At 42.6% G+C, this 27,019-nt stretch overlaps 1 protein-coding gene across 5 annotated transcripts in view; it reads left to right on the top strand.

Moving 5' to 3' along the window:
* The first annotated feature begins 1,466 nt into the window (after nt 1-1,466).
* The window catches only part of SCGN (secretagogin, EF-hand calcium binding protein), a 212,098-nt gene continuing 186,545 nt past the window's right edge, over nt 1,467-27,019 (top strand). For 4 of the 5 annotated variants that reach the window (XR_004742281.3, XR_013533626.1, XR_013533625.1 and 1 more), the window contains exons 1-6: nt 1,467-1,735; nt 2,637-2,707; nt 11,562-11,654; nt 13,396-13,485; nt 17,917-17,973; nt 18,388-18,465. Coding sequence is in view for 2 of the 5 variants with exons in the window: in XM_002746168.6 (XP_002746214.3) it covers nt 1,654-1,735; nt 2,637-2,707; nt 11,562-11,654; nt 13,396-13,485; nt 17,917-17,973; nt 18,388-18,465 (471 nt within the window). In the remaining 3 variants the exon portion in view is untranslated. Of the gene's footprint in view, nt 1,736-2,636; nt 2,708-4,629; nt 7,344-11,561; nt 11,655-13,395; nt 13,486-17,916; nt 17,974-18,387; nt 18,466-27,019 lie in introns of those variants that run through there. The other variant, XM_078368177.1, reaches the window with a different exon arrangement.

The following is a 27,019-nucleotide window of genomic DNA, read 5'->3' on the forward strand; positions in this document are numbered from 1 at the left end:
AGGCTGTCAGCCTGGCGGAATGCCGTCAGCCCCTGAGGCTCAGCTCAGAAGGCCGTTGGTCCCTGGATAGTCCCACTTTGCTGTTCTCTGGGTGTCTGCTTCTCAATGCCTTCAGCACCACCTGGGTGGGGGACTCTACGGCTGAGCTGGTCTCGGTACAGAAGTGTTTTCTTCTAAACCATTTTTTCATTGTTATTAACTCAAGTCCTTATTTATTCAAATTTTCTTAATGTTTTATCTAATGGCCTTCTTCTGTTCCATCATCCCATCTAGAACATTAGATTTCTTCATCATGTCTCATTAGGTTTCTCTTGGCTATGACAATCTCTTAGACTTCACTTGTTTTCTCTAATAGACTCACCATAGCAGCTATAATTCATTGTGCATTACTATGTATGGCTCTGATCTTCCAAAACAGTTGTTATAATCCTCATTTTATAGATAAGAAAATTGAGGCTTGGGAGGATGACAGCTAATGGTGCAGGTCACAAAGCTGGAACTGGGGTCCTGACCCAGGACTCTCTGACCATGAGTGCCATGTTCTTTTCACTACTCTGGTTTAGATGACTTATGCATCTGTGCTTTTGTAAATCAATCTGAATGCTAATGCCAGAGTCAGGGTGCCATAAACAAGATCTACATGTGGTTCAAATTTCTTATCTAATATCCAACCACTTTCTATAGATTATCCAACAAAAGGTTCTAGGCATATAGTCAAAAGGTATCAGTGTAGTTTGTACATTTTTTCAGAAAGCATTGCCAAATTTTGAACAGTCTTGAATATTAGAAAGCTCTGTGTTCCTGCGGCTGATTTTTATCCTTCGGTCTTAATGTGGCTCTTAGGAGCCAACACAATAATCTAAACCATCTACCTAAGTACCCTGCAGCCAGGCACATCTCCCTTACACTCTCTTTACCTGGCAGAGTATGGCTTAGTTTGTATTTCCCTTAGCATCCTAATGATGCTACTTTAAATCACAGTGACCTGCAATATCTCTGTTTAGTTCCAATTCCTTATAGTGCATTATGGTACATTAAGGCGTATGTCCTATACAATCAGGATTCAATAATTGCTGTTGACTTACTCCTTGCTTAAAGGCAACCACTTACCACCATCACCATCCCTCTCCCCTCCCCTCTCCTCCCCTCCCCACTCATTATACTTCTAAGTCTTCAAGTCCAAAAGGTCCTGACACTCACACTTCTTGCAACCCTTTAAATGAGGCAGCTCTCCCTAGAAAACCCCCTGAGACACAAGTTTGGAAGGTGAGTCAAGTGTAACAGGGATGTTTTCTCTGAGTCTGACAAACAAGTTAAAGGGCAAAAGCAGTGAGCCGTAGAAGCCTGGAGACAGTTTCTTTCTTCCTGAATCCCCCACAGCGCAGAGACAGACAGGATCTGCCAGGACGGCGCTCTGGGCGGGGCGGGGACCCGCGCGCCAGGAAAGGGGAGGGCATCGAGTAGCTGGTTTTGTTGAGGACTGAGGCTCAGCGACGCCACGGCCAGCAGCCCTCGCATCCTTTCCAGCGGCAGGTACTCAAAGCTAATCAGACAGCGAAAACAGCAGGAGAGGGAGTCAAATACTGTAGAAGAGTCCGTGCCAAAGTTGTTCAGGGCCTTTCGCGCAGGTGCCTGGTCGTCGTCGTCAGCACCATGGACAGCACCCGCGGCCCGACGCCAGGGCACTTGGACGCCGCTGGCTTCTGGGAGGTCTGGCAGCGCTTTGACGCGGATGGTGAGTAGGACAAGCCACTTGCACACTCAGGTGTAGACGTGGCTCCAAGCTCAGCCCGCTGAAAGGACCTAGAGTTCCCCCTTTCCTGTAGGAAAAGTTACCTACCTGGGTTGTTAATGCAGTGTACTTAATACAGTATCCTCTACAGACGTTTGGCGTACGTGATACACATCTACATACCTTGTTAAAATTCGGGGTGGGAGAAGGGACTAGTGCCCCTTTCCAATCTCTGTGTGCGTGCGCGCATGCCATATATTTGGTAGATACACATATATATTGAATACATAATATTGTATATATAATGACAAATATTCTATATGTTCAAGGCTATGGGCTGAGACTCGGGTATCTGAAGTCATCCTCCCCTAAATGTGCTGACTTTTATCCGGTGACTTTGTTGCACACCCCTCGCTCTTTCAAAATGAGGACAAATTTTATCAGCTTTCAAAACGACTCCCCCACCAAAAAACTACTTGAAAGTAAAATGGAACTACTTAATATTTCTTTTTATTAATAAAAAGCCAAAATATCTAAAAGGAGTGTTCTAACCCTGCAAACTGAGGTTCAGTACATACACCTGTTAAGTTTCTCCAAGCTTCAGAAATCCTTGGGTTAAATTTTATTGCAAAGTTCATGTTTATTCGTTGGTTAAAATTCATGTGCTTAACAGCCTTCCTTTTCCAAATACTAATATAAATCCCAGCATAAGGCACTTACTCTGGAGCAGTGTTTACTGCTCAAACTCATGTCTTCTAGAGGCAGGTGTAGGCACTTTGTTATTGGAATAACAAAGAATAGTGTTGATGGAGGCTTTATAAATTGTGAGATTAAAAAGATACTTAAATACTAACTGTCGTGTTATTTTATATGTTACTATTATTTATGTTTTTCTTGCATTTAGAAAAAGGTTACATAGAAGAGAAGGAACTTGATGCTTTCTTTCTCCACATGTTGATGAAACTGGGTACTGATGTAAGTACTTACACACCAAGCCTTAATGTATGCCTCTTAGTAAGATACATGCACCAAGTCCTAGTTGATTTGCACCTATTAATTCCATCTGGCCTCTTTTCTTCCTTGCATGTGTGTAATTTCTTTCCCTCTCCTAGCAACATGGAAATATTTAGGCAGGTTTTATAAACGGTGCAACTGTAGCATTAGACATGCTGGTCACTGGCTTTCAGTGTAACATCTGTCATCCACACAGAGAGCCTAACTGTAAACTCAGTTAACTTTGTTTTGAATGTGTCCTTGGTTCTCTCTCTGCTAATTGATTTATACCTGGGGATAAAGTAGCCTCCTCCTTTGTTCAAAAAGTTGGAAAAGATGTTAAGCACATTAAGGTTCTGGGTGTTTGATATGTGTGATACTCCTCTGATAGCCAACAGCAAATACATCATTTAAAATAATTTTCCCATTATTCATTTTATTACAAGAGGTTACAGATTTTTCAGAGAATGACAAAACAGAAAACAATCAGCATACCCAGAGCCCAGATATAAATGGAAGCCAATCTATCTCATGTCCATCTGATGGTAAATCTGGCCTTGGGAGATGTAAATGAATTATTGAGAGTCTCTGTACCAAAGCAGAGAAAGATTTTACACAGCAACACCTGAGTGGAGGCCAGCCTGGGGATGGGCTACATCTGGTGAAAGCTCCAACAGGACATGCATAGCAGAAGGAGGAGCTCTAAGGACAATCGAACTTAAGTGAACTATGGAGCTAGTTTGTGCTGTTTGTCTAGAAGAACAGAAGTGCATCACATTGACACGGAGAGCTCAGTGAGTAATGAGGAGCTCTTCAGCATTGTTGAGAACACAGGAAGGGTATGGGTGGGCAGAGGAAGTCAGTTCAGAAACAAAGGGGCTGGTGTCTGCCTCCTTCAGCCACACACATCTCTCGGTCTCCCTCTGTCTGCCTCCTTCAGCCACACACATCTCTCGGTCTCCCTCTGTCTGCCTCCTTCAGCCACACACATCTCTCGGTCTCCCTCTGTCTGCCTCCTTCAGCCACACACATCTCTCGGTCTCCCTCTGTCTGCCTCCTTCAGCCACACACATCTCTCGGTCTCCCTCTGTCTGCCTCCTTCTGCCACACACATCTCTCGGTCTCCCTCTGTCTGCCTCCTTCAGCCACACACATCTCTCGGTCTCCCTCTGTCTGCCTCCTTCAGCCACACACATCTCTCGGTCTCCCTCTGTCTGCCTCCTTCAGCCACACACATCTCTCGGTCTCCCTCTGTCTGCCTCCTTCAGCCACACACATCTCTCGGTCTCCCTCTGTCTGCCTCCTTCAGCCACACACATCTCTCGGTCTCCCTCTGTCTGCCTCCTTCAGCCACACACATCTCTCGGTCTCCCTCTGTCTGCCTCCTTCAGCCACACACATCTCTCGGTCTCCCTCTGTCTGCCTCCTTCAGCCACACACATCTCTCGGTCTCCCTCTGTCTGCCTCCTTCAGCCACACACATCTCTCGGTCTCCCTCTGTCTGCCTCCTTCAGCCACACACATCTCTCGGTCTCCCTCTGTCTGCCTCCTTCAGCCACACACATCTCTCGGTCTCCCTCTGTCTGCCTCCTTCAGCCACACACATCTCTCGGTCTCCCTCTGTCTGCCTCCTTCAGCCACACACATCTCTCGGTCTCCCTCTGTCTGCCTCCTTCAGCCACACACATCTCTCGGTCTCCCTCTGTCTGCCTCCTTCAGCCACACACATCTCTCGGTCTCCCTCTGTCTGCCTCCTTCAGCCACACACATCTCTCGGTCTCCCTCTGTCTGCCTCCTTCAGCCACACACATCTCTCGGTCTCCCTCTGTCTGCCTCCTTCAGCCACACACATCTCTCGGTCTCCCTCTGTCTGCCTCCTTCAGCCACACACATCTCTCGGTCTCCCTCTGTCTGCCTCCTTCAGCCACACACATCTCTCGGTCTCTCTCTGTCTGCCTCTCATATTCCATGTCTCTCTCTCTTTTTTATGTCTGTCTCTGTCATTTTTCTGCTCACTTCTCTTTCTCATCTCTGTGTTTCATGGCTCTCTTTTCCCATTGTCTGTTGCCTTCCTCTCTGACCTCTCTGTCTCTCATCTCTCTTGTCTCTTTCTTATCTCTATTTCTCATTTGTTTCTCCATCTCTCTGTCTCTTTCTCTCCTCCTTCTTTTTCCGGTCTCTCTGCTTCTCAAAGCTCTTTTGGTCTCTCCTCTCCTCATGTCTTTTATTTATCTTTTCTTTCTTTCCAATCTCTCTTCCTGCCCTTCATTTCTTTTCTTATCATTTTCTCCTTTACCCATTTCTTTGTCTCTTATCTCCCCTTTTCTGTACCTTTTATTGCTCTTTGTCTGCCTGCACTCCACCCCTTACCCTGTGCAGCCTGTGAAGTGAAAGGATCAGCAGATGAGATTTATGGAGACATGAGCTCCTTCTTTCCTCTGGTCCAAACACTTGTACACACTTTTCTTTGACCTTCATTCTTGTACTTATACAAGCTTCAGGTAGAGCTGAGGAAGCATCCCCCAGGTGATGCTTCTGCTTCAATCTTGCCAGCCAGTTTCACATGCCAGCAGCCTGTGGTGAATCCCACCAGCCTTGTCCACAGGGCTTCCACTTATGTCTGTAAATACTAAGGCTCACCGTGTGCCAGGAATCCATCTTACCTACCATGGACAGGGGTATTTGAGGAAAGCGAAAAGAAGACAGTAAAACTATTCAAAATCTTGGAATAAATGGGAGGGCCAACTCCTATAAATCTATCCCCAGGGACCTGGAACTTCTTACCTTTTCAGAGGGCTCATTGCTCTAGTGATTTATGAAAGGGAGGAGAAAAGTTATTTTCAATGTTGAAACTGGAGTGTCTCATTTTCATTCATCAAGTTGGAGTCTGCTCTAAGCTGAGGATGCTGTGAGATATCTTCATCTGAGGTCTTGGCTAACCTTAGAGGCATTGTTGCCACTGTGAGAGCAAAGAGGGATGTTATCTCTTGCAGCCTGGCTGCTTTTATTATTGTCCCTATCTCAGATCTGGTCCATGGACTAACCCTCTTAGACAGGGGCAGGCATAATCCTTGAGGAAAGGGGACAATGAATGACTCACTGGTGTTCTGTACAACTGCATTCAGTGCAAATGTCTCTCAAGCTGGAAAAGGGGTTGATAGGTCTCAGAATCCTTAACGTAGTGCAAATCAGATTTCAGTGTGCCTGAGAATTATATTTATTTGTTAAAATGCAGACCCCTAGGTCTCATTCTGTAGGTATTTAAATACATTTGAGGTCTGTCAAGGATCTTTTATTTTAAAAGCACTCAAAGTCAGACTGCATGTCTTTTTACGCTCTTTTCCTCCAGGAACAGCGACTGCTGGAGAGGGGATTCTAATAGAATTAGGCCAGCCCCACTGAGCTGTGCCAACACTCCCAGGCACATCTCATGAGTACTTGGCTGGGGAGAAAGCTTTTCGAGCCAGAGTGATAAGTTTGAACTCTTAACCAGAAATGATATCATCTGCCATTGGTTGCCTTTAAAAATGCTGGGGCATTAGTCTGGGGAGTGTGTTTGCGGGGACCTCACTGGGCCCTCCGTGCTACCTGGACAACCATGGTTAAGGAAACTATTCCTAATTTTGGGCTTTCTCCCGATGAATAATAAGTAGACCTTTAGCAAGTTCTTAATAATAGGGCAGAAGTTCCAAAGAGGAAGCCCCTTCAGCTGAGAAACAGTCACCATTTGATTGTGACACCTGCTTTTGATTGCTAATGCCCAGTGAGCACAGAATCCAGCAGCAGGGAGGCCTCTGCAATCAGGCAGCCCCTCACTCTGGTGTTCAGCAGTGGTAAGCCATCCTTCAGAGGCATGAATAGCTCTACTTCCCTCTGCTGATTAGTGGGTCACAGAGATCTCAGAAGAAGGTATTTTGAGGTTTCTCACAGCAAGCTGCCTGCGAGCCTATCCAGGAGAGCAACCAGCCTGGTTGTAATTACCTGGTCCTCAGAGCCTCCGAGGGGATTGACTTAATGGAACCATCAGCTGTAATTGCTGCTGTTTCTGTTTCTCCCTGCAAACCTTTTCTTTTCAAATGCCAGTCCATGGCTGAGCATCAGATTCTATGTGTACATACCCCTCATGTACAGACTGTGCCACATCATGGGCCTCTTTCAATGCTTCGGGGATTAGAGGTATCCTGCTGGAGCCTAGAGTCTCAGATAAGGGCTGATGGTAAATTACAACAGAGGAAGCCCCAGTTTCTTTTGCTTTGGTTCTCAGGTATAGTCACGGGCTTTGGGGTTAGGGGCCTGAGAGTACAGAAGCCTAGATTGTGCGCTCTCAAACTAAAGGTAATGTAGAATCTGGCCACTGCTTCTTTGGCTTCACATTTATTTACTTTAAAATCTCATTTCTCACCAACATGACCGATGTTAATTAACTTCCTTTGGAAATGTCCAGCCCATCATAAAGAATCATTTATTCATCCAACAGATCCTGTGTTCCAGAGGTAAAGAAATGAGTGCAGTACTTGAAGAGTTAATCTAAAAGATCAAGCTGAAATGCAAAGCGAATTTCATCCCCGTTGAGTGATTTCCATTGTGATTTTTCTGTGTGGTACATGAACACTCAAATGTAAGCAACACAAAATCTATGGCGCTGAGACTGTATAGGTTAATCCCACCACGATGAGTGGGGTGTCACATGAGGAAACGTGGTTGACAGAAAATCTTGGAGTCTCAAAGAACCTGTTCACCTTCCACAGAGCATTAAAAAATGTACCTCTTGTATCTGAAGGCCCACCCCAAAGAAAGCTCAGGGTGGGGGGAAAGGACAGCTATGTGTGGAGGCGGAAATGCCACGCTCATTCCCCCGCTCTGCGCCTACAGCTGTGTGATAGCAACATTGCCATTTAAACCTCCTGGGTCTCAATTTTCCCTTCCACAAAATAACAATTATTATTATTATAATGTTTTGGCCTGCCCGTTTCATAGTGAAGACCAATAAGATAACAAGTGACAGGCACTATTAGTTGCAAGAGCACCCAGCATATATGTTCTTACGGTGATGCAGTATCTTCTTGGGTCCTTAGTTTTCCCAGTGTTTATTCTGAGCTCTGCTTTGCCTCAGATCCACCAAGGGGTTACCCCACACAGGATCATTGAAGCTTACTCTCTTAAACATAGAAATGCTTTTAAGATCATATATATATATATGATCTATATATATATATATATATATGATATATATATATATATATATAGAGAGAGAGAGAGAGAGATCATATATATAGAGAGAGAGATCATATATATAGAGAGATCATATATATATATATATATATATATAGAGAGAGAGAGAGAGAGATCATATATATATATGATTTCCAGTTTATGAAAGCAAGTTTCCCAAGCCAGGGTAGCCTTTGGAGGATGCCTTAAGTCTTACCCACCACCACCCTTTGGTCCTTCATGCGTAAAGGAGACTACTCAAAGGAAGACAAGACAACAGACAGTCACCTCAGGACCTGTTACACTTGCTGTGTCTTAGACAAACGATACAGGCATTATCTCTCATTTCTTCACTTGATGCTTTGGTTCCAAATGACTAATGTCATTTCTTCGTATTTTTAGTGTGGTGTGTGTTCATTTAGGAAGGTATTCATTATTATTTTTTTTGACCAGGCCCTTCACTGCTCCCCATTTGTGATCACCAAATGAATATGTTTGGTTGATGTTTACAGAGTCAAACTGTCCCAGCCCTCTTATTTCAATCATTTGGGGTTTCTAAATACAGGACTGAAGCCACAGATACAGCAGATGACCTCGATATGGTCACACACAGATCTTGACACACACAGATGTATCTGACTGCTAATCATCTCAATCTTAAGTGCTAGTGCTTTGGGCTTAAAATTTTAAAAAATAGCTATACACATAGATGCTAATTTCTTAGTTGTTACTCATATAACTTTTTTTTTTTTTTGCAAGGAGACTCACCTTCACTGCAATTTATTTAAAATAAAGTTTATTCTTCATTATTTATTTGGGAACCACACACGCCAATAATTCATGAACCTCTTTCTGTTGCGTGCATTTCATCTATTTATCATCCCCTGCAGCAAAAGGCAACAAGTGAAAAAAATTTAAAAAGGAAGTACAATTCTATCTTTATACTTGCTGACAAAAGTTTGTGTATGATTGAGCAGGGAAGAGGTAAACTGCTGACTGACATGAAACTTGGCAGTTCCCTATATTTCCAATATCCACAGCAGTCCTGGAAGTTTACAGGATCCGATGTCTTAAATAACATCAGCTCACGGCATCTTTTCTACCTCACTGTTATAACCTGACATCAAACATTTGCTACGCACCCACCTCCCGCAACAAGTTAGTGAGACAGATGCCGACGTCAGGGGCCGAGATCTAGCGATAATGGCCAGGAATCCGCTAGCGTTAAAATTGTTCTTGCCGACCAAGGTGCTCCCTGGCTTTCTAAGAATAGGTTTTCCAACTTTCTGGGCCTTACAATATTTAAAGCATCTGGTTCTCTAACTAGTTGCCAGAACCTATCCTGAAAAACCCCAAAGCAAGCCACCAAGGAATCCTTGCATTTTATTTGAACCATTTCTCATTTATTAACGACTTAATGTTGGAATGCAGTGACTCCACTAGGTGCTCTCTGCCTCATCCCGAGCAACAACATGGTGTGGTGGAAAGTGCACCAGACCAAATATCAAATGTGCCGGTTTCAAGAATGTTCTGTCAGTATTCAGCTGCATCACCCTTCTGGCCTGTTTTCTCATAAGTAAAATGAAGGGGCAGTGTCTCTGATTCTTAGAAAAAAGTGCCAAACATCCTCTGATTTTTTTTTCTCCTTTACTCTTTCTCTTCTAAATCATAAAGACTAAGCTGAATGAATCATATATTTGGATTTATACTGCATCAGTGGATACAATTATCATAAATTTGAGTATTAGTCTTTTCATATATTAAGATCTGAAAGGTGAAAAGTTTGTATTACTCTTCTACTAGACTTTCTGCTCCCTGGAAAACATTTGCAATATGCATCTTTGCTGGGCTTTATGCATGAGAGCAACATGTTGTGCCAGGCTAAAGTGTTTTAGACATTTTGTTCTAGGAAGGACTAAAACAGAGCCTGGATTGTTCTGGCAAGTTCTTTGCCATATGCAAAAGGTCAGCTGAAGAGATGACAGCCTAATGGGAGAGGGTGAGGATTGACAGCCCCTCCAAGTCACGGCTACAAAAATCAGAACATTTTCTCAGCGAGTGATGGGAAAATAATAAAAAAGAATTTCCGGGTAAGAAGCTGGAACATACACACACACAAACATGCAAAATTCCCCATAGAGGAAGAAGCCAGCAGGCCAGCAAAGAAGCCAGGGGCCGAAGGGTATAGTAAATTGTTCTGTGTCTCCCAGGGCCATTGTGAAGATCCAGGGAGGTGTTATTTGTTAAAGAGCGTGGCTTAGTGCCCAGCCTCTGGCTGGCACTCCAGAAATGTTTATTCACCTGGTCTTCTTCCTATTCTTGTGAATTGGACATGGCAGATGTTAATTTTCCACCACACTTCTCTTCCCATCACCTCCTGACTTTTTTGTAACCCAATAGGGAGAGGTGTCAGTGGAAAGAAAGGCTGGACAAAGATGTCTTCCATCAGCCTGTGATGCAGGGCAAAGACCAGGTCTCTTTTGCTGACTGTAATATCACCAGGGGCCAGAATTGTATTTGGCATGTGGTAAGTGCTTGATAGAAAGCAGTCTTTTCTGGGTTTTATACCTGAAGGCAACGTGTTGTGCTTGGCGAAAGTGTTTTGGGACATCTTGAGCCTGGGTTGTTCTGGCAAGTTCTTCCTTAACTTAGGATGTTGCATTCCCAGCATGCGCTAGGGTTATTCTTGAGAAATACAAGTGAGAAAGGCAGAAGAGCTGAGTCAGCCTAAGGCCACCCAGGGAACTGTCCTGTACGTGTGTGCATGGAAGATACATCCAGAGCATGTCCTGGAGGCTGTCACCTCCACCCCCAACACCAACAGGGAGGGTAGTGAGTCAACAGGATCACCTCTTCTCAGCCCTCCTAACACAGCTGGAGAGCTTGGGAGCAGAGACAGCATGATGAATGAATTGAGCATAGATGTCAGCAAGTCTAGAACCTTAGAATTGGGCAGTTTGGGATTATCTATGCTTCTCAACCCTTGCATCAGAATTCATTCTTTATTGTTGGTTACAGAGATAACTTTTACTGTAGGAACCCTAAAATCCACCAAAGAACACAATTTCATGTGTAGAAAAGGTTATATGTAGACGGGAGTTGTAACATCTGTGGTTAACTCAGCAATTACCTTATTACTTTGGTCTTCTTTTTAATTATTTCTCCCTTCTCATTATTTTTTCCCTTGGAGAATACAAAAGATTAAAAATGAGTTACAGGCACCTGGGGGCCCAGACGAGCTGGACTTTTCAGTTAAAAGATGTAAAACCTCTGAGTTCTTGGGAAGAAAATCTGTAATTACAATACAGTCTTTTACAAACACGACACTGTTCAAATCCGTTCTTTCAGCACCCTAGTCTCTGAGCTTCTTTTCTTCAATATTTTAGTAACTCATTAACTGTGAATTGTACCTAGTCAAGATGCTGATTAGTGCTTAGTTGCTCAAGAAACATCCAGCATTGTTCTGTCTTCTACAAAAGAGTAAAATGACTTTAAATGGTCAAGAAACCTGCTTTCCAGGTTTGAATAACATAATGATCAGGCTGTGCGTTTTGGATATTTGCCATCCTAACTATGTGTTTGAGATCCCAGTGGCTTTAATACAGCTTTGGTTCATCCATCACAGGACACAGTCATGGAAGCAACTGTGTACAAGGTGAAACAGCAGCTGATGACCACCCACGATGCCTCGAAAGATGGTCGTGTTCAGATGAAAGAGGTACTGTTCATGACTGCATCTTTCAGACTCTGCCGTCCTTGACTGCTTTTTTCTTTACTTTGTCATCTTGGGCTGGGATATTCTCTGAAATACAATGGAAACTTCACAGTTGATTGGGAAATTAGAACTTTCTGCAAGACAGCTGGCCTAGAAAACATTTTAAAAGTAATCACCTCTCTTTTTTAATCTACTTAGTAACAAAGAGTGTGCAATTCCTTCATCATTTGTTTAGGTCAGTCATTATTTGTACCTGATTTATAATTTGGGAACTGAAATGAGAGAGGCCTTTCAATTGATCCAGAATTTGTTTCTTTATATAGCTTCCTGTTCAAATTGAACATTGATACGAGGAAAAGCTTACTGATGATAAAAAAGGGTAAACTTCAGCATCAGCTCTCAGTAGAGGTTGGAAAAATCTATTCCTAAGATCTAAACACAACAGAAAACAGCTGTCTTTCCTTCAACTTAACCCACTTTTATGGAGCACATACTAAAACAAGTAATTGTGCTGTGCGTGCAGGGCTGTGGATGGTGTACAGCTTACCTGATCATTTCTCCGTCCAGTTACAAAAATGTTTACAGTTTAGAAAGGATTTCCACTTATATTTTGTTACTGTATTCCCATAGTAGCTAAGATGATGATAGGCGTGGAATATTATCCCTATGTTGCTGATAAGGCCTTGAGTTACTTTCCTAGAATAACATGACCAAATAAGGGGCAATGGTTTAAGTGGAACCCTGCTTATGAATCTGTGCAGGTGCATACCAGGTAGCTATAAATCTGTATGTGAAAATGAGCCAATCTGAAATGAAGATACTTTGTCAGTCAGAATTGTCTGTGAGACATACTACGTGACACTGAGGGAGCCAGTCTCTTGATGCTGTGACACTGCCATATTTGAGCAGTCCATATTACTGAAGATAGTAATAGGGCAATTTCTTCAGGAAGTTATGTTAACAGAGCAAGATAATGTTCCTTTATAGAAGGTGGACGTGTTCAGCAGGAGACTGCCTTTTCAGAAAACTAATACACTCAACTCTAGGTTTATGAATGTAGCTGTTTCCAAACTTTTAATCAAAGGCAAAAATTGTATATGTAACCAAAAATTCTCATTATACTGGGTGTAAAACTATCAGCGTATGCATCAACAGAATAGTGAGTGGGCAAACAGCAAATTGGATGCACTAAACCACATGTTCACTGATTACACAACTGGCAATTTCCTTATCTCTGTATAGCCGTTTCCTTAACTGGAAAATAATAGTAATGGTACAGTGTGTACCCTACAGGCTGTTATCAGGATTAAATGAATTAGCATACATAAGCATTTAGAACAGGGCCTGGCGCACATAAGCCTTATTTGCTATTTTTATGTTCTGTTATTATGGAATTAAATTAATTTAGAATTGGAAGTTCTTAGAACAGGGCCTGGAACATATCAAGCACTTAACAAATTTATTATTGATATTAAAGTTATAGTCATCATTATTTTAGATTATGAGCCGATGGAAGGCAGGTATCCATAGCAATTTATACTTAACAGGAGTGTGATACTTTCTGAAAGAATCAATGAATCCAAGAGTGACAATCAAGAGCACAGAACTGCAGACTGAGCTGTTCGTCCTGGAAGATCTGAGCCCTTCTGCCCTGGAATATATACCACCATGCCTTTTGCCAGGGAGCCCTCTTCAAATGGACATTGGCCAGGGCCCCTGACTGTTATTCTTCCTGTTCCTTTAGCTTGCTGGTATGTTCTTATCTGAGGATGAAAACTTTCTTCTGTTCTTTCGCCGGGAAACCCCATTGGACAGCAGCGTGGAGTTTATGCAGGTAAGTGCTTGGTTGTGTCTCTTTGGAGAAAGAGGCTTGAGACAAGACTACGATCTTGGCCACCTGCTGTGGCTGCCACCACTCCTGCCCAGTGCTCATGGGAAAGCTGAGCACAGAGGATAGGATGAAGCTAAAAAGGCCTTAGTGATGAGCCAGGACTTTGCTGCTGAACCCCAGTGTTCTTTTTCAGTGCTGATCTGGGGTGCTCCTGAGTTGACAGGCTCCTTTAGCTTGGGCTGGAGGAAACTTTAGACAACAGGGCAGGCAGGTACACTGAAGAATGGAGAAGGAGGGCAGGTGATGGACTATGGGAACTAGAGAGCATGTGCCCCATCTGAAGCCTTTTGAGAATGCTGTCTAGAATCTAGACTCTAGAAAATAGTGGCGACTAATTTTAGTTTGAAGGCGTGATGATACAGTGAAAACATCATTTATGAAAGTGCCGGTCCAGTCAAGGGGCCTTCTGTTTATAATCATGGGAGAGTAAAAGTTAAAGGCAGAATCAGTGGGCTCTCTTACCGCTTTCCCGCTGGGCTACCCCGTCTCTCAGCCTCTCAGTGTTACTGTTCTGTTGGTGAAAGACAACCAGGGAAGGGCAGATCAGGGTTTGTCCAAGGTCAGAGCAGCAGGTTCAGCATAGCCACTGCATCCAGGGCCCCCATTAGAAAGAGTTACCATGTCCCCATTTAGGAGCTAAGTTATTATCCTTTTGCACTATTTTGTTTACCTTCATGTTAAATTGGGCAAGCATGTGTATAGGCAATTCACAGAAGAAATTCCGAATGAACCATGAATGGACCATGAATTTACGCCAGTAACTCAAGAAATGCAAATTAAGACAATAATTTTTTAAGCAAAGTGGCAAAGATTTTAAGAAAATTTACAACAATTTACAGTGCTTTTAAGGAAACCCAGAGATTGTCACTGATTCTGTTGGTAGGCATACATTGTGGAATAATTTTAGGAAAAGCAATTTTATAAAAATTCAATCAGCCTCCTTTAAAATTTCATTATCCAGAGTGAATTATAAAAAAAAACTTTGTCCTTTGACTAATAATTCTACTTTTTTGGCATCTAACATATGATTATAATCAGAGATGCAGACAAAAGTTTTCTGTACAATAATATTCATATAATGTTGCAGTGTTACTTATAGTTCAAATTGAAAATAACAAATATCTAACAATAATGAAAAAGTTAGGTAAGTTATGATGTATTCACATAATTCATTCATTCTACAAATTTTTATGAGCACTGTAATATGCAAGATGCTACAGATTTATTAGAGAAAACCCCAGTATTGAACATTACATATCACTGAAGATCAAGTTTTCAAAAAACATTGGATGACATGAAGGAAATGTAATACAATGTTAAGAAAAAAAAGTGTACATGGAATTTGTTCTTTGTTTAAAAATTATTTACCTTAAAGCCTGAATATAATAAGATAATAGGTAAATGTACACAAATAAATATTGCTTGTTTGTAAGCAGTAGGATTTAAGGTGATGTTATTCTTTGTACTTTTGTATTTTCTGGTTTTGTATATAGTCATAATTATTTAAAATTTATTTTAAATGATATTTTCAAAATGATTCTAATTGTGTTTAAAAACAGATAACTTTTTTAATAAAAATACTAGACTGCCCAAGTGTCTAGACAATATGATCCCCAATTCTGTTTTTTAGCATATGTTATAGAAACATGATAGAAATGAAACACATAGAAGTAATAAGTAATTATCTCAGGATGGGGATTTCTGGACAGTATAAATTTTTTTGTATTTCATTACTTTTGTACAGTTAACATAATTTCAGAAAAAAATTCATGAATATAGAAAAAAGTATTAAAATCTTAGGCCTTGTGAGGTCTTGAATAATCTTGAGAGCTGGGGAAAGCACAGGGCCCTGTGGAGGCTTCTTTTTTTTTTTTTTTAATTCTACTTTTGGACATTTCTAGTTTGTCAACTTTATCTGTAAAGAAGAGCTTTCCCTTTCTCTACCCAGTTTTTAGAACTATCATTGTGAATTCTTGAATTCATTTTTTAAGATTAACTATCTTATATCCCATTATGTCTGATATATATGGGATATAAGATATCTATGTCCCATTATACATGTCGTATATATATATACATATATGACATGTATATATATAAAGTATTGCATTTCCTTCATGTCATATATATGTCATATATTGTATTGCATTTCCTTCGTGACATATCATATATGTTAAGAAACAAAATGTATTTATATGTATATAAATATATATGTATATATATTTTTTGAGAAAGAGTCTCACTCTGTTGCCCAGGCTGGAGTGTAGTGGCAGGATCTCAGCTCACTGCAACCTCCGCCTCCTGAGTTTAAGCAATTCTCCTGCCTCAGCTTCTCGAATAGTTGGGACTACAGGTACCTGCTACTATGTCTGGCTAATTTTTGTATTTTTAGTAGAGACGGGGTTTCACTGTGTTGGCTGGGCTGGTCTTGTACTCCTGACCTCGTGATCTGCCTGCCTCAGCCTCCCAAAGTGCTGGGATTACGGGCATGAGCCACCGTGCCCAGGTTTTATCTGATGTATTTTGAGGAATTCTAAGTTAATGTCTTTACCTTACTTTTACTAAGTTAATGACTTTTACTTTTTCACAGGATCTTAACACACTATAACTCTTAACCCACATCTACCAGCTCATGTGCCATTATTGTCCAGAATATTAATTTTATCTTGTTTTCTTTAACCCCACAATTGTTACGCAGTCAAGATTTGTTTCAATTTGCCCGTATGTCACCACATGTCACATTGCTACCATTGTCTTTTTTCACCATTCCTTCTTGTATATCTTAGATTTCCTTCTTCCTGTTCCTTCTTCTTCCTAGAGTCTACCTTTTACTGAGGGTCTGCTGGTAATAAACTCAGCTTCCGTTTGTCTGGAAATGTCTTTCCTTTGTCTTTATTCTTTAAAGATAGTCTTGCTGAATATTCACATAAAAATCTTTGGCTCTCCAATGGCTCAGCTGTAGTAAAACTATACAATAATTTAGATGGAAATTGCTTGGTGAATGGCATTTAAAAAGCATTCAAAATATTGTCAAAATTATTTGAAATTCTCAAAGTTTTGGCATATTCACATCATAAAAGTTAGAGTACAAATCACATTTAATCATTGATTTTGTAAATTGGACTAAATTCAGACATAAATGACAGGGTCTGAAAGGAGCGATGTTTCTGAATTTTATCCCCAAATGTCAGTATTGGTGTCAACACAGCATGAGCATCAATACCTCCTACTATCCCTGCAGAGTCTGAACTCCGGACGCTGATTGTGGTTAATCATTACGGTTCCTGCAGTGGTAACACAGAACATAGGCAACCCATTTAGGATCCAAGAAAAATCTGTCCATGAAAAAACAAAACAAAACAAAACTTAGTCTAACCTTTTATATTGTACCAGAGTGAGGTAGCTTGTCAATTGATGTGAGGCTTGTTCGTGGAATAATCAGAAGTGGGGAGAGTAACAGCATTTATTAAAGAAAGCTGTTCGTTGCTTTCCTCAAAGATTTTCAGCTGTTCTGTGTTCCAGTTCAGTAACTGCCTGTTCAGCTGGATGAATGCTGGCCTCACACTGATGGGAGGAGTAGCTCTTAACTGGGAATTATCAGCGGTGCTTTACCCCTCCGTCAGACAGGACCGCACAGGCAAGGCTTCTTGGGGGACTCTACTGCAGAGTCATTTTTTCAAGTTCGTCTTTCATTAAGGCTTTAGTTTTGAAGCTTTGGTTTAAAGCAGGCGCCTCAATCTGATGTTCCACCTGTGTGGGTCCGGTGACTTACTGCCTGTAGACCACATGTGCAGTTTTCTCATAAAAGTGCAGGCTTTGTTGCCAGGGACCAGCAGATGTACTCGGGACAGGCTTTGGTTTCAGTCCGATGTTACCGCTCTAAGTTTGTGCTTTCCTGTCATGTTGGTTCTCCTAGAAGTCCTTTCACTTTTTTTGTGATCTAAGCTATATAATTGAAAAGTTATTTTCATAGCCATGTTTTACAGTGCTGCAATGTTTTCATATTGCTACATTTTTGGTATTTAGTACTGAGGAGGTTTCCTAGTTTGTCATATTGCCCCAAATTAAAGTTCATCCCTTTTTATCTTTCCATTTTGAGCTTTCCAAAGGACCCTTTCAATGAAAGTCCATTCAATAGGCTTTTATTGAAAGCACTGTGGCCCTCCTTAAGTGGCTCCAAGTGAATGCAGTGATCCATTTCTGATTAATTCTGCCCCCAAATTGCTGTCACCAAAGAAAGCCTAAAGCTTCCCATTAAACGTGGAATTTCCATTCAGTTAAGTGCTGTTTTCAGATGCTGAACTGTAGTAGATACCACGTAATGATTCTAAGTTTTCTGAGGATAAATGAATGAATGAATTTTGTGTATTTCAGATTTGGCGCAGATATGACGCCGACAGCAGCGGCTTTATATCAGCTGCTGAGCTCCGCGTAAGTGTCACTGGGAGAAGGGCGGGTTTGTTCATCATTGGGAGTTGGATATGTGTGTATCATGAGTTTGATTTCTGTGAGCCCAAGAAAGATGTATTTGAATGTGTTACTCAAAAAATACATATGTGTGTATATATATATTCATTTTTTAAAGGTTTAGAAAATGCAAGTCACATTGGTCTTTCTGGAAAAGAAGCATAATTGAGCATTTATGATACCTTTTCATGCTGCAGCTATTCCCTGGGTCCCATGAGCTCCCTATAAATAGTGACAGCCCTCCATTCTTGGATTTGTTGCTTGCTAAAAGCATTTTATTTCCTCCTGGAAACCCACAATTCTTGAATTAAGGCCTTTAAAGATTTTGCATTTTATTTGCTCACTATATAAAGTATGACTCTTCTCTTGGCGCAACAGAACTTCCTCCGAGACCTCTTCCTTCACCACAAAAAGGCCATTTCTGAGGCTAAACTGGAAGAATACACTGGCACCATGGTAAGTAATGAGTAATGTAATCTCCGTGCGGGCAGCTGCCCGACTCCCTCCCTAGGGCCCAGAAACAGTGTCTTCCAGAGAGTTTGTTTTTGAGAAATTTAAGACAAATGAATGCAAGAGAAACCTCAACTCAGAAAAACACTGGCTAAAACTGAACTGGTTTTAGCCTTTCTTTTGGGACGAGGTTGCATCTGTTTGAGAGAGAAAGCCGTTCCCCTGTCTGTGGGGAAACTAGAATCGTTCAGTCAACATTAGGTTTCTAAGCACCAGGCTAATAACCTCAATGTTAATCGAAGTCACATGGAAACAAGTAAACACGGGCTTAGACAATCAGGACCAAACAGATGGAAGCTGCTTCTCAACGCAGCACATGATTCCACTCATTCATCGTGTTGATTTAGTGCAGCTGAGAGTCAGGTAGATGGAGGGTGCGCGTTCCACCTCTGCCGCTCACGAGTCATGGTAAGAAAACTTTCTGACGAAGTGGCTTTTGTAAGACAGCTGTCAAGCCTCCCAATTTTATTTACTTCTCCTGTAAAATGGGGATGAATAGTTCCTAAATCCTGTGAGGGCAAATGAGCTGATGCATGTGAAGCAGTTTTCGTACTGTCCAGACCGTAATGAGTTAGCTCTTACTGCACGAGTTGCTGCGGTCCTTGTCATTATTTCATGTTCTCCTCATGTCATCCTTGTTCCGAGTGACCTTGAGATTATTTTTGCGTCAAGCTCCGTGGAAAGGGGCAAAGTAGGATGTTGCCTTTGGCGAACTCCTCCTCATGTTCTGTTTCAACACCTAACTCGATGCATTTCTCCCAGTGCTCGTCAATGGTTTGTATTGAGTTGTATCTGGCTCCTCTGTCTTTTTCTCTTCCCCTACCCCTTTCTCATCCTTAGGGGTGTGCTTCATTCCTATCAGAATCTTCAGGTTTCTTAATTAGTAAGCAAGGGAATTTGCTGATAAAGATTTGGTTACTTGTAGAATTGTTCTCTTTATTTTATAAAGTGTTATTGAGCAGAATCGCCTCATTCAGCCTTATGGTGAAGTCAGGGATTCATACCACTGAGAAGAGTTTGTTGAAATGTGTACCACCGGGTTGACCTATTTAGGCTTTTGATTGGTGTTTTCAAATACTGTATTATTTCTAACAACTTCTCTACAGTATTTCATTCAAGCAATTTGATGTATCCTGACTAAGGCTTAGAAAGGGTAAGTGACTAAGTCACCACCAGGTTGAGTTCTTAAGCTCATTTTAAAGAGAGAACTGAGAACAAATATTCCTTAGCTAAAGGCATCTGTGAAGCTGGAAGCTCAGTGCCCCTGGTTTTCAGCCCTGGAGCCTTCTCTGCTCTCCCTCTGTACTCTGATTGCTCTGAATGTGCCCCCAGTCGAGTGAGTCTGCTCTGGGAAGGAGGCAAGTCCTCTTCACCCTGGTAACTTGTAATCGGCACAGACAGGTGAAAAGTCAATGCCAAGGAGAGAATGAAATCTGGGGACAGGATCTCAATGAAGGAAATGATTCGGCTTCTCACTATGTTGATGTGTTTGAATAGCATGAAAAATGATGTCCAGGGTCCTGAGTCAACATGTGCTCAGCGCCCAAGGGGGTAGTGGGAAGTCCCCGCGGAGGGCAGCAGCTCCAGCGGCAGCAGGCGCTCTGGGTTCCTTCCTACCTAAGCTCCAGCGAAGCCCTCTAAGAGAATGAATCCTATGAAACAGGAAGTTGGACTGAAACTGCCTGGGGCACAAAACAGTAAGGAGGTGGTTTTTCCACTTCAGCATATTTTAACCTTGATTTAACAGATGTTAGCACGGGCTGTTGTTATCTCGATTTTACTGACTTACAAAACATGGCCTACTTAATGAGTATATTTTCATGTAGAATCTCCAGCATGTTGCCAGTGTTTCTTTGACTATGTGTGACCCTGAGGGGCTTGCCCCCACCTCCAGCTAACCACATATACTAAACCACTACTCTTTTACTTCTTAGTGTAGCTCAGCGTTCCCTCCTGTACATTTTTCAGCTGGTTTTTGCTTATCCTTCCATATTCAGTTAGGGGTTAACTTGCCCTAAAAAAGAAAATTCTTCTGTAGCCTTCCCTGGACGATGAGCCAGTTCCCCTTCCCTGTGCCGGTTCAGTGCATTGCACACTTCACCATTTTAGCCTTTTAGTCATTTAATTCATTCCACAAACATTCATTACATATCTACTATGCCCCAGGCTTATTCTAGTCACCAGGGATTCAACAGTAAGCAAAATAGACAAAAGGGAGCCTGACAACAAATAATAAATGTAATTAATAATACATTATACTGCATAATAGAGGGTGATGTGTTACGGGAAAATATTGAGAAGTGGAGGTGGGCCGGGAAAGGCAGTGCTAGAAGGAGCAGTTGGGGTAGGGAACTGGAAAGAAGGGATACTTTCCAATAGGGTGGTCAGGGTGGCCCCTCTGAGAAGGTGAGATGTGAGGAAGGACTGAAGGTACGGGGGGCACAGGGCCCCTAGTGCAAGAGCGCACCTGGGATTTTTAAGAACAGGGAGAGACTAGTGTGTCTGGGGCAGGGTAAGCAAGGATGAGACTCGACAGCAAGCAGACCTTCATGGGACTCTAGGCTACTGTGAGGACTTGGTGAGACGGAAAACCGCTAGAGGGCCATGATGCAGTGGATGTCAAGATTTTCCCACCGGGTTGAGAAGAGCCCTTAGTGGGCAAGAATGGAATCAGGAAGGTCTGCTGAGAGGCCATTGCTGCCATCCAGGTGAAGGAGGATGGCAGCTTGGACCCAGATAAGGTGGCAGAAGAGGCGAGAAATAAATTTGGTTTGAAGATAGAATTGAGAAGTTTTCCTGATGAATCAGGTGGGAGTCAAGGATGACACTGACATTGTCTGTTTATGGGTCTTGTACCCCACTAGCCTGTGACTCCTCAAGGGTGATGACAGCATCTCATCTTGCTGTCCCAGCCCTCATCTGGGGCCTGACACACAGTAGGCTACTGAATGCAGATTAAACGGGACTTTCAGTTGTTACCTAAGAGCCAGCTGTGATGAAACTATGACAAAACAAGGAATGCTTGTCTTGGGGACCGTCCTGTCTCCCCTGTCAGTGTTTCTTCTGACCCTGTGCCCCTATTGTGGCTCTTGCTCCCTCCTGGGTGCTTGGAGGGTTGCATATTGCACGCTTCAGCATCTTGCCCGGACCTAATCTTCCCCAAGCAGAGCTTTGTGCTCTGGAATTCTCTTTTCCCCTCCCCCTCAAACTGGACCCTCCAGGGCAAAATCAGAAAGGGTGCAGTAAGTGGCTGAAAAAGATGGTGCCCATCACACATCAGGGAGCAGCCCTCAGAGCCCAGAGCGCTTCTTTTCACAGCCTTCAAGCTTAAATTTAAGAAACTCCAGGCTGGCAGCATCTTGCAATGGGATGTCCTGAGCTCCAGAAAGTTTCGCAGCGTGCAACATTTTTAGCTTAGTTTCGAAAGTCTAGAGTCCTGGGAAGTAGCTGAGGGAAATGAGAGGAATCTTACCCATTGTTTAAGTATCTGTGTTGAGCACCGTCCCTGGGCCAAGACCGTCCTGTTATTCCACGTCTGTTTCATTGCCAACACCTCGCGGCTCTTCTGCTCATGTGTGCTGCAGTTAAGTGCTCCTTTTGGTTCTAAATTGTCCCATGGAGACAGGTCCCTAATCAAGCAAACTGCAAATGGCCCCTGTGTTAGGTCATTCTTGTGTGGCTATAAAGAAATACCTGCGATCGGGTAATTTATTTTAAAAGGTTTAATTGGCTCGTGGTCCTGCTGGTCGTACAAGCACGGTGCTGGCATCTGCTTTGCTTCTTGGGAGGCCTCGGGGAGCTTTCACTTACGGTAGAAGGTGAAGCGGGAGCAAGCACATCACGTAGCCAAAGCAGGAACGAGAGAGAGGGAGAGAGAGAGAGAGAGAGAGAGAGGGGGGAGAGGGAGGGGGGGGGAGAGAGAGAGAGAGAGAGAGAGAGTGCGCCGAGGAGGGTGCCACACACTTGTAAACAAGCAGATGTTGAGAGAAATCATTCACTATAGCAAGGACAGCACCAAGGGGGTGGTTCTAAATCATTCATCAGAAATCTGCCCCCTTGATTCATCACCTCCCATCGGGCTCCCCTTCGGCACTGAGGATTACATTTCAACATGAGATTTAGAGGAGACAATATCCAAATGTATCAGCCTCTTGTTGGCTTTTTGTGCACAGAGGTGAGAGCCAAGTGTGGAGAAGGCTGGTGAAGGAGTTTCCACCTAAAGATCTGTGTTTGATCAGAGGACAGAAGGAGTTCAATGACTGACCAATCTATTTCATTTTTCTTCTGTAAGTTGTAGGGGTGACTTACACATTCCAACAAACAGACTTTGGAACTGAACAATTGCTTTTTTAAAAGACTGCTTACATTTCCCTAGAAATCTTTGGATGTACTAACTCTTAGGAACTTAACTTTTTCTTTCTTTCTTCCTTTTTTTTTTTTTTGAGACGGAGTTTCGCTCTTGTTACCCAGGCTGGAGTGCAATGGCGCGATCTCGGCTCACCGCAACCTCCGCCTCCTGGGTCCAGGCAATTCTCCTGCCTCAGCCTCCTGAGTAGCTGGGATTACAGGCACGCGCCACCATGCCCAGCTAATTTTTTGTATTTTTAGTAGAGATGGGGTTTCACCATGTTGAGTCTCGATCTCTTGACCTTGTGATCTACCCGCCTCGGCCTCCCAAAGTGCTGGGATTACAGGCTTGAGCCACCGCGCCCGGCCAGGAACTTAACTTTTTCAAAAAAGACTTCTACATCCTGTGCTGAGATACACCAAGCACGCAATCACGTTATTGCTGCTTTAATGGGCTTTGATGGCGGTACTCTATGAAAGATTTTGTTCTGAGGTTTAGCATCAAATGCTTTACTTAAGAGATGTAACTTATTAAATGATTTCAGATTGATTTAAATAAGGATTGGCACATTTAAAACTGGCTGAAGCGTAACTAATGACAGAGTTAAGGCAGAATGAGCAATCAGAAGAGAAAAGCTGAGGTCTGCACACCTCTTCTTATCCTGATTCCTAATTAATGTTCTGAACAAGGAAGGAGACACCTGTTATTAAAATTGAATTATAATGCTGAATTTAGAGGTGCTGCTAACACCAGGCACGAGGAAAGATTTAGCTGTCTGGCTAGAATATTTTTAGATAATATTTACTCTTTAAAAATGTAAGCTAATAGTTCTGGCTGACGTTAAATCACGTACTGAATTACAGCAGGAAACTTGAACTTGTATAACACAACAAATTTTGATCTGAGACTATGGCTGACAAACAGAAGGATGAGTTTAAGTTTTTCCCCATCTATGCTCCTGGTCTTGGCTCTCATACTTCATGCCTGGTTTAAAGCAGCTCAGATCTGCTTGCTTCCCTAGGTCTGGGCATTCATCGCTGTGATCCAGGCCAACCTGATGCTCATCTGGGCTCAGTCCTCAGACCTTTTCTCTTCTATGGCTGCTCTCACTCATTTGGTCGTCTCACCCACTCTCATGGTTTTGAATACCCATTAAAGGCTGATCACCCTTGATTTATGTGTCCGACTCAGACCACTTCTCTAAAGTTCTTGGATACACTTGGATGTGTATGTCCACTTGAATTGCATGCCTAATATCCACTTTTAACTTAGCATGTCTCAAATTGAAATTCTGACCTTTCCCCAAAGACCTGGTCCACTACTGGTCTTCCTCAAGCTTTCAAGCTGCTCAAGGCATGACGCCTGAAATCATCGTTGATGCCTTTTTCACTCCACATCTCACTGGCAAACACTATTGAATACATTTAAATCACATTAGAAATCTGACCATTTCTCACCCTATTCCAAGCCACAGTTATTTCTCAACTGAATTGCATGATGCTTCCCAGCACCGCCCTATTTCCAGCCCTGTCTCTTGCCACATATACGGAACACAACAGCCAGGGTGGTCTTGTTATACTGGGACTCAGATTATGCCTTTTTTTCAGATTGAAACCCTCCAGTGGCCCTGTCTCTGAGAAAAAGCCAAAGTTCTTATACGAGCTGTTCACACACCAAGTCATCACCTTCCCTCCTCTTATTTCCTCCCCAGCCCTAATCTTGCCACCTGACATACTTTCTGTTACTTGTCATAGCCTGGCATGCTTTCTGCTACTGTGACATACATGTGTGTACTGCCACAGGCCCTTTGCACTTGCCAGATCCCTGCCAGTATATTTTTAACCCTATTAAATTGGATTTACTTTCACCTCTTTCAGGTCTTTATGAAAAAGCCACCTTTTCATTGAGGCTTTCCATTTCCATCCTATTTAAAATTGTATCTCTCAACTTGCTATTCTATATGCTACTTAATTCTTCCTCCAGAGCATTAAATGTAGGTGACATATATGTTTCATGTTACATCTGTAAAGCAGTCAATTCTTTACCTATTTGTCTTATTTTCCATCTCCCCTTCTGTCTCCTCTTTCCAAATCAGTTCCATGAGAGCATTTACTTTGTTCAGTAAATAGAACAGTGCCTGGTACCTAGAAAGCACTCAATAAATATTTATTGAATGAGTGCATTAATAAATGAATGAATGACGCCACTCACCTGTGCGTGGTTCACAAAAGATTAAACTCCTATTTGTGACTTTCAAACTCTTGCATCGTCTGGTCCCATTTCCCTCTTCCTGTCTAACTTCTCTCCTCGACTCCCACAACACCCTTCATCCTCCCTGGTCGCTCTCTATGGCTAACCTCTTGCAATCACGTGCATTTCTACCCCGGGGCCTTTGTTCTTACATTTGCTAGTCTACAATGTCTTCCCCTCTTCTTTCTACCTCATGTCCAAATCCTATCCCTCCTTCAGAACTTACTTGAATTCTCATGTCCTCCTTCAGTCTCCTCCAATATTTGGACACATTGCTCTGTCTTTTTCTCAGGGTTAGAGACAATGCTGAATGTAACTTGTTAACCTATATTTCTCTTTAATTACAATGGTATGCTCCTAAAATCATGTACTACCTTATTAAATTGTGTGGGATGTCCCATACTGTGTAGGATGTTACTAGACAAAAATCAGCTGAAAAGTAACTGTCAATTGGTAATATGGAAGGGGGGGTCTAAATCTTTTTTGGAATAGCATATGGCAGTAATATCCAGGCAAGAATGAGGATCTCCTTTGAAGTTTTTTTTTAAAAAATGAACTGCTAAAGAATGATTTCCAATAATTCATTAAGTAAAGCAAGCTGCGAAATAGTATATTGCATATGGTCCTATTTGTCAAAAAATTGGATGTGATACGTGTGTGTATGTATATATACATATGCTTAAAAGTTTCTGGAAGGGTGCAGAGGACTCTGTGAATGGTGATTACCTCTAGAACAGGCAAGGGAGAGACTCACACTCTTCACTCTGCTGAATTATTTGTGTATTTTTCATCTTGGGCAGGCATGATACCAAGGTTTTTCAGTAAGAACTGTGTTTAAAAGTCACAGACGTTCTCTCCCACCACATGGCAGTAGTTGTACTTTGAATCAATTGTTTAACAAAGTATCTATTGACATTAAGTTACCCAGTAATGATTTTAAGTGATTTTGCATTTTACAATCACTATTGCACCTGCAAAGATTGAAAAACTAAAAGATTATTCTATCTAGGGAGAAACTCCAAAGTCCCTGAGGAGTCTCTTGCCAGAGAATGAGAACTACCACACACAGGATGTTAAGACACTTGTTAGTAAGACATTGCCGTTGCATTTCTGGGAGCCTTCACGGCACCCTTCAGGTAGTTAATTCTCAAAAACGTGTGGGCGGAGTGTGAGTGCAAGTCTTGGAAAAGCAGTGGTAGAGGTGAGAAGAGTGATGAAGGGCTCTTCGCCTTTCAGCCTTGCCCTTTAGAAGGGAAGGACTGCCCCCTATTGCCCACTTAAAACTGCCGCAGCCCTCATGGAGTGAATTAGTGTAAGGAGGGAGGAAAAAATTCAGGCCTGTATTTATTTTCTTTTCAAAAGATTAAATAAATAATTATTGAATGCCTGTTACTTACTAGAGATGTACCAGGTACATCACCAAACAAAACTGAGATCTCTGCCCTCACGGAATGTGCAGTCCAGCACTTATCACCAATTTACCTGCATCCTGTGCAAGCCACCACCCCTGCTGTGCCTCTGTCTTCAGCTGCCCAATGGGGAAATGAGCAGGACTGGCTCAGATATAAGTATGCCTGGTGTTCTGTAGATGCCAGCAGGATATCCACCCTCAACCCACTGCCCAGGCATTGGTTGGGGGGCGGGGGCTGGAAGTAAATGGGAAAAGGGCAGAGGAATTTGAACCAGGTCATCTGGGATGCTGTGGCGGTGGTGGGCAGGGCCCAGGCTGGCTATATGGGCAGCTGCGGCTGCATCTCGATCTCAGTGGTTGCAGTGCTGGCTACACGGGCGGCTGCGGCTGCATCTCAGTGGTTGCGGTGCTGGCTACACGGGCGGCTGCGGCTGCATCTCCATCTCAGTGGTTGCGGTGCTGGCTACACGGGCGGCTGCGGCTGCATCTCC

Source organism: Callithrix jacchus, chromosome 4 (genome assembly GCF_049354715.1).
Source record: "Callithrix jacchus isolate 240 chromosome 4, calJac240_pri, whole genome shotgun sequence".
NCBI classification, from domain to species: domain Eukaryota; kingdom Metazoa; phylum Chordata; class Mammalia; order Primates; family Cebidae; genus Callithrix; species Callithrix jacchus.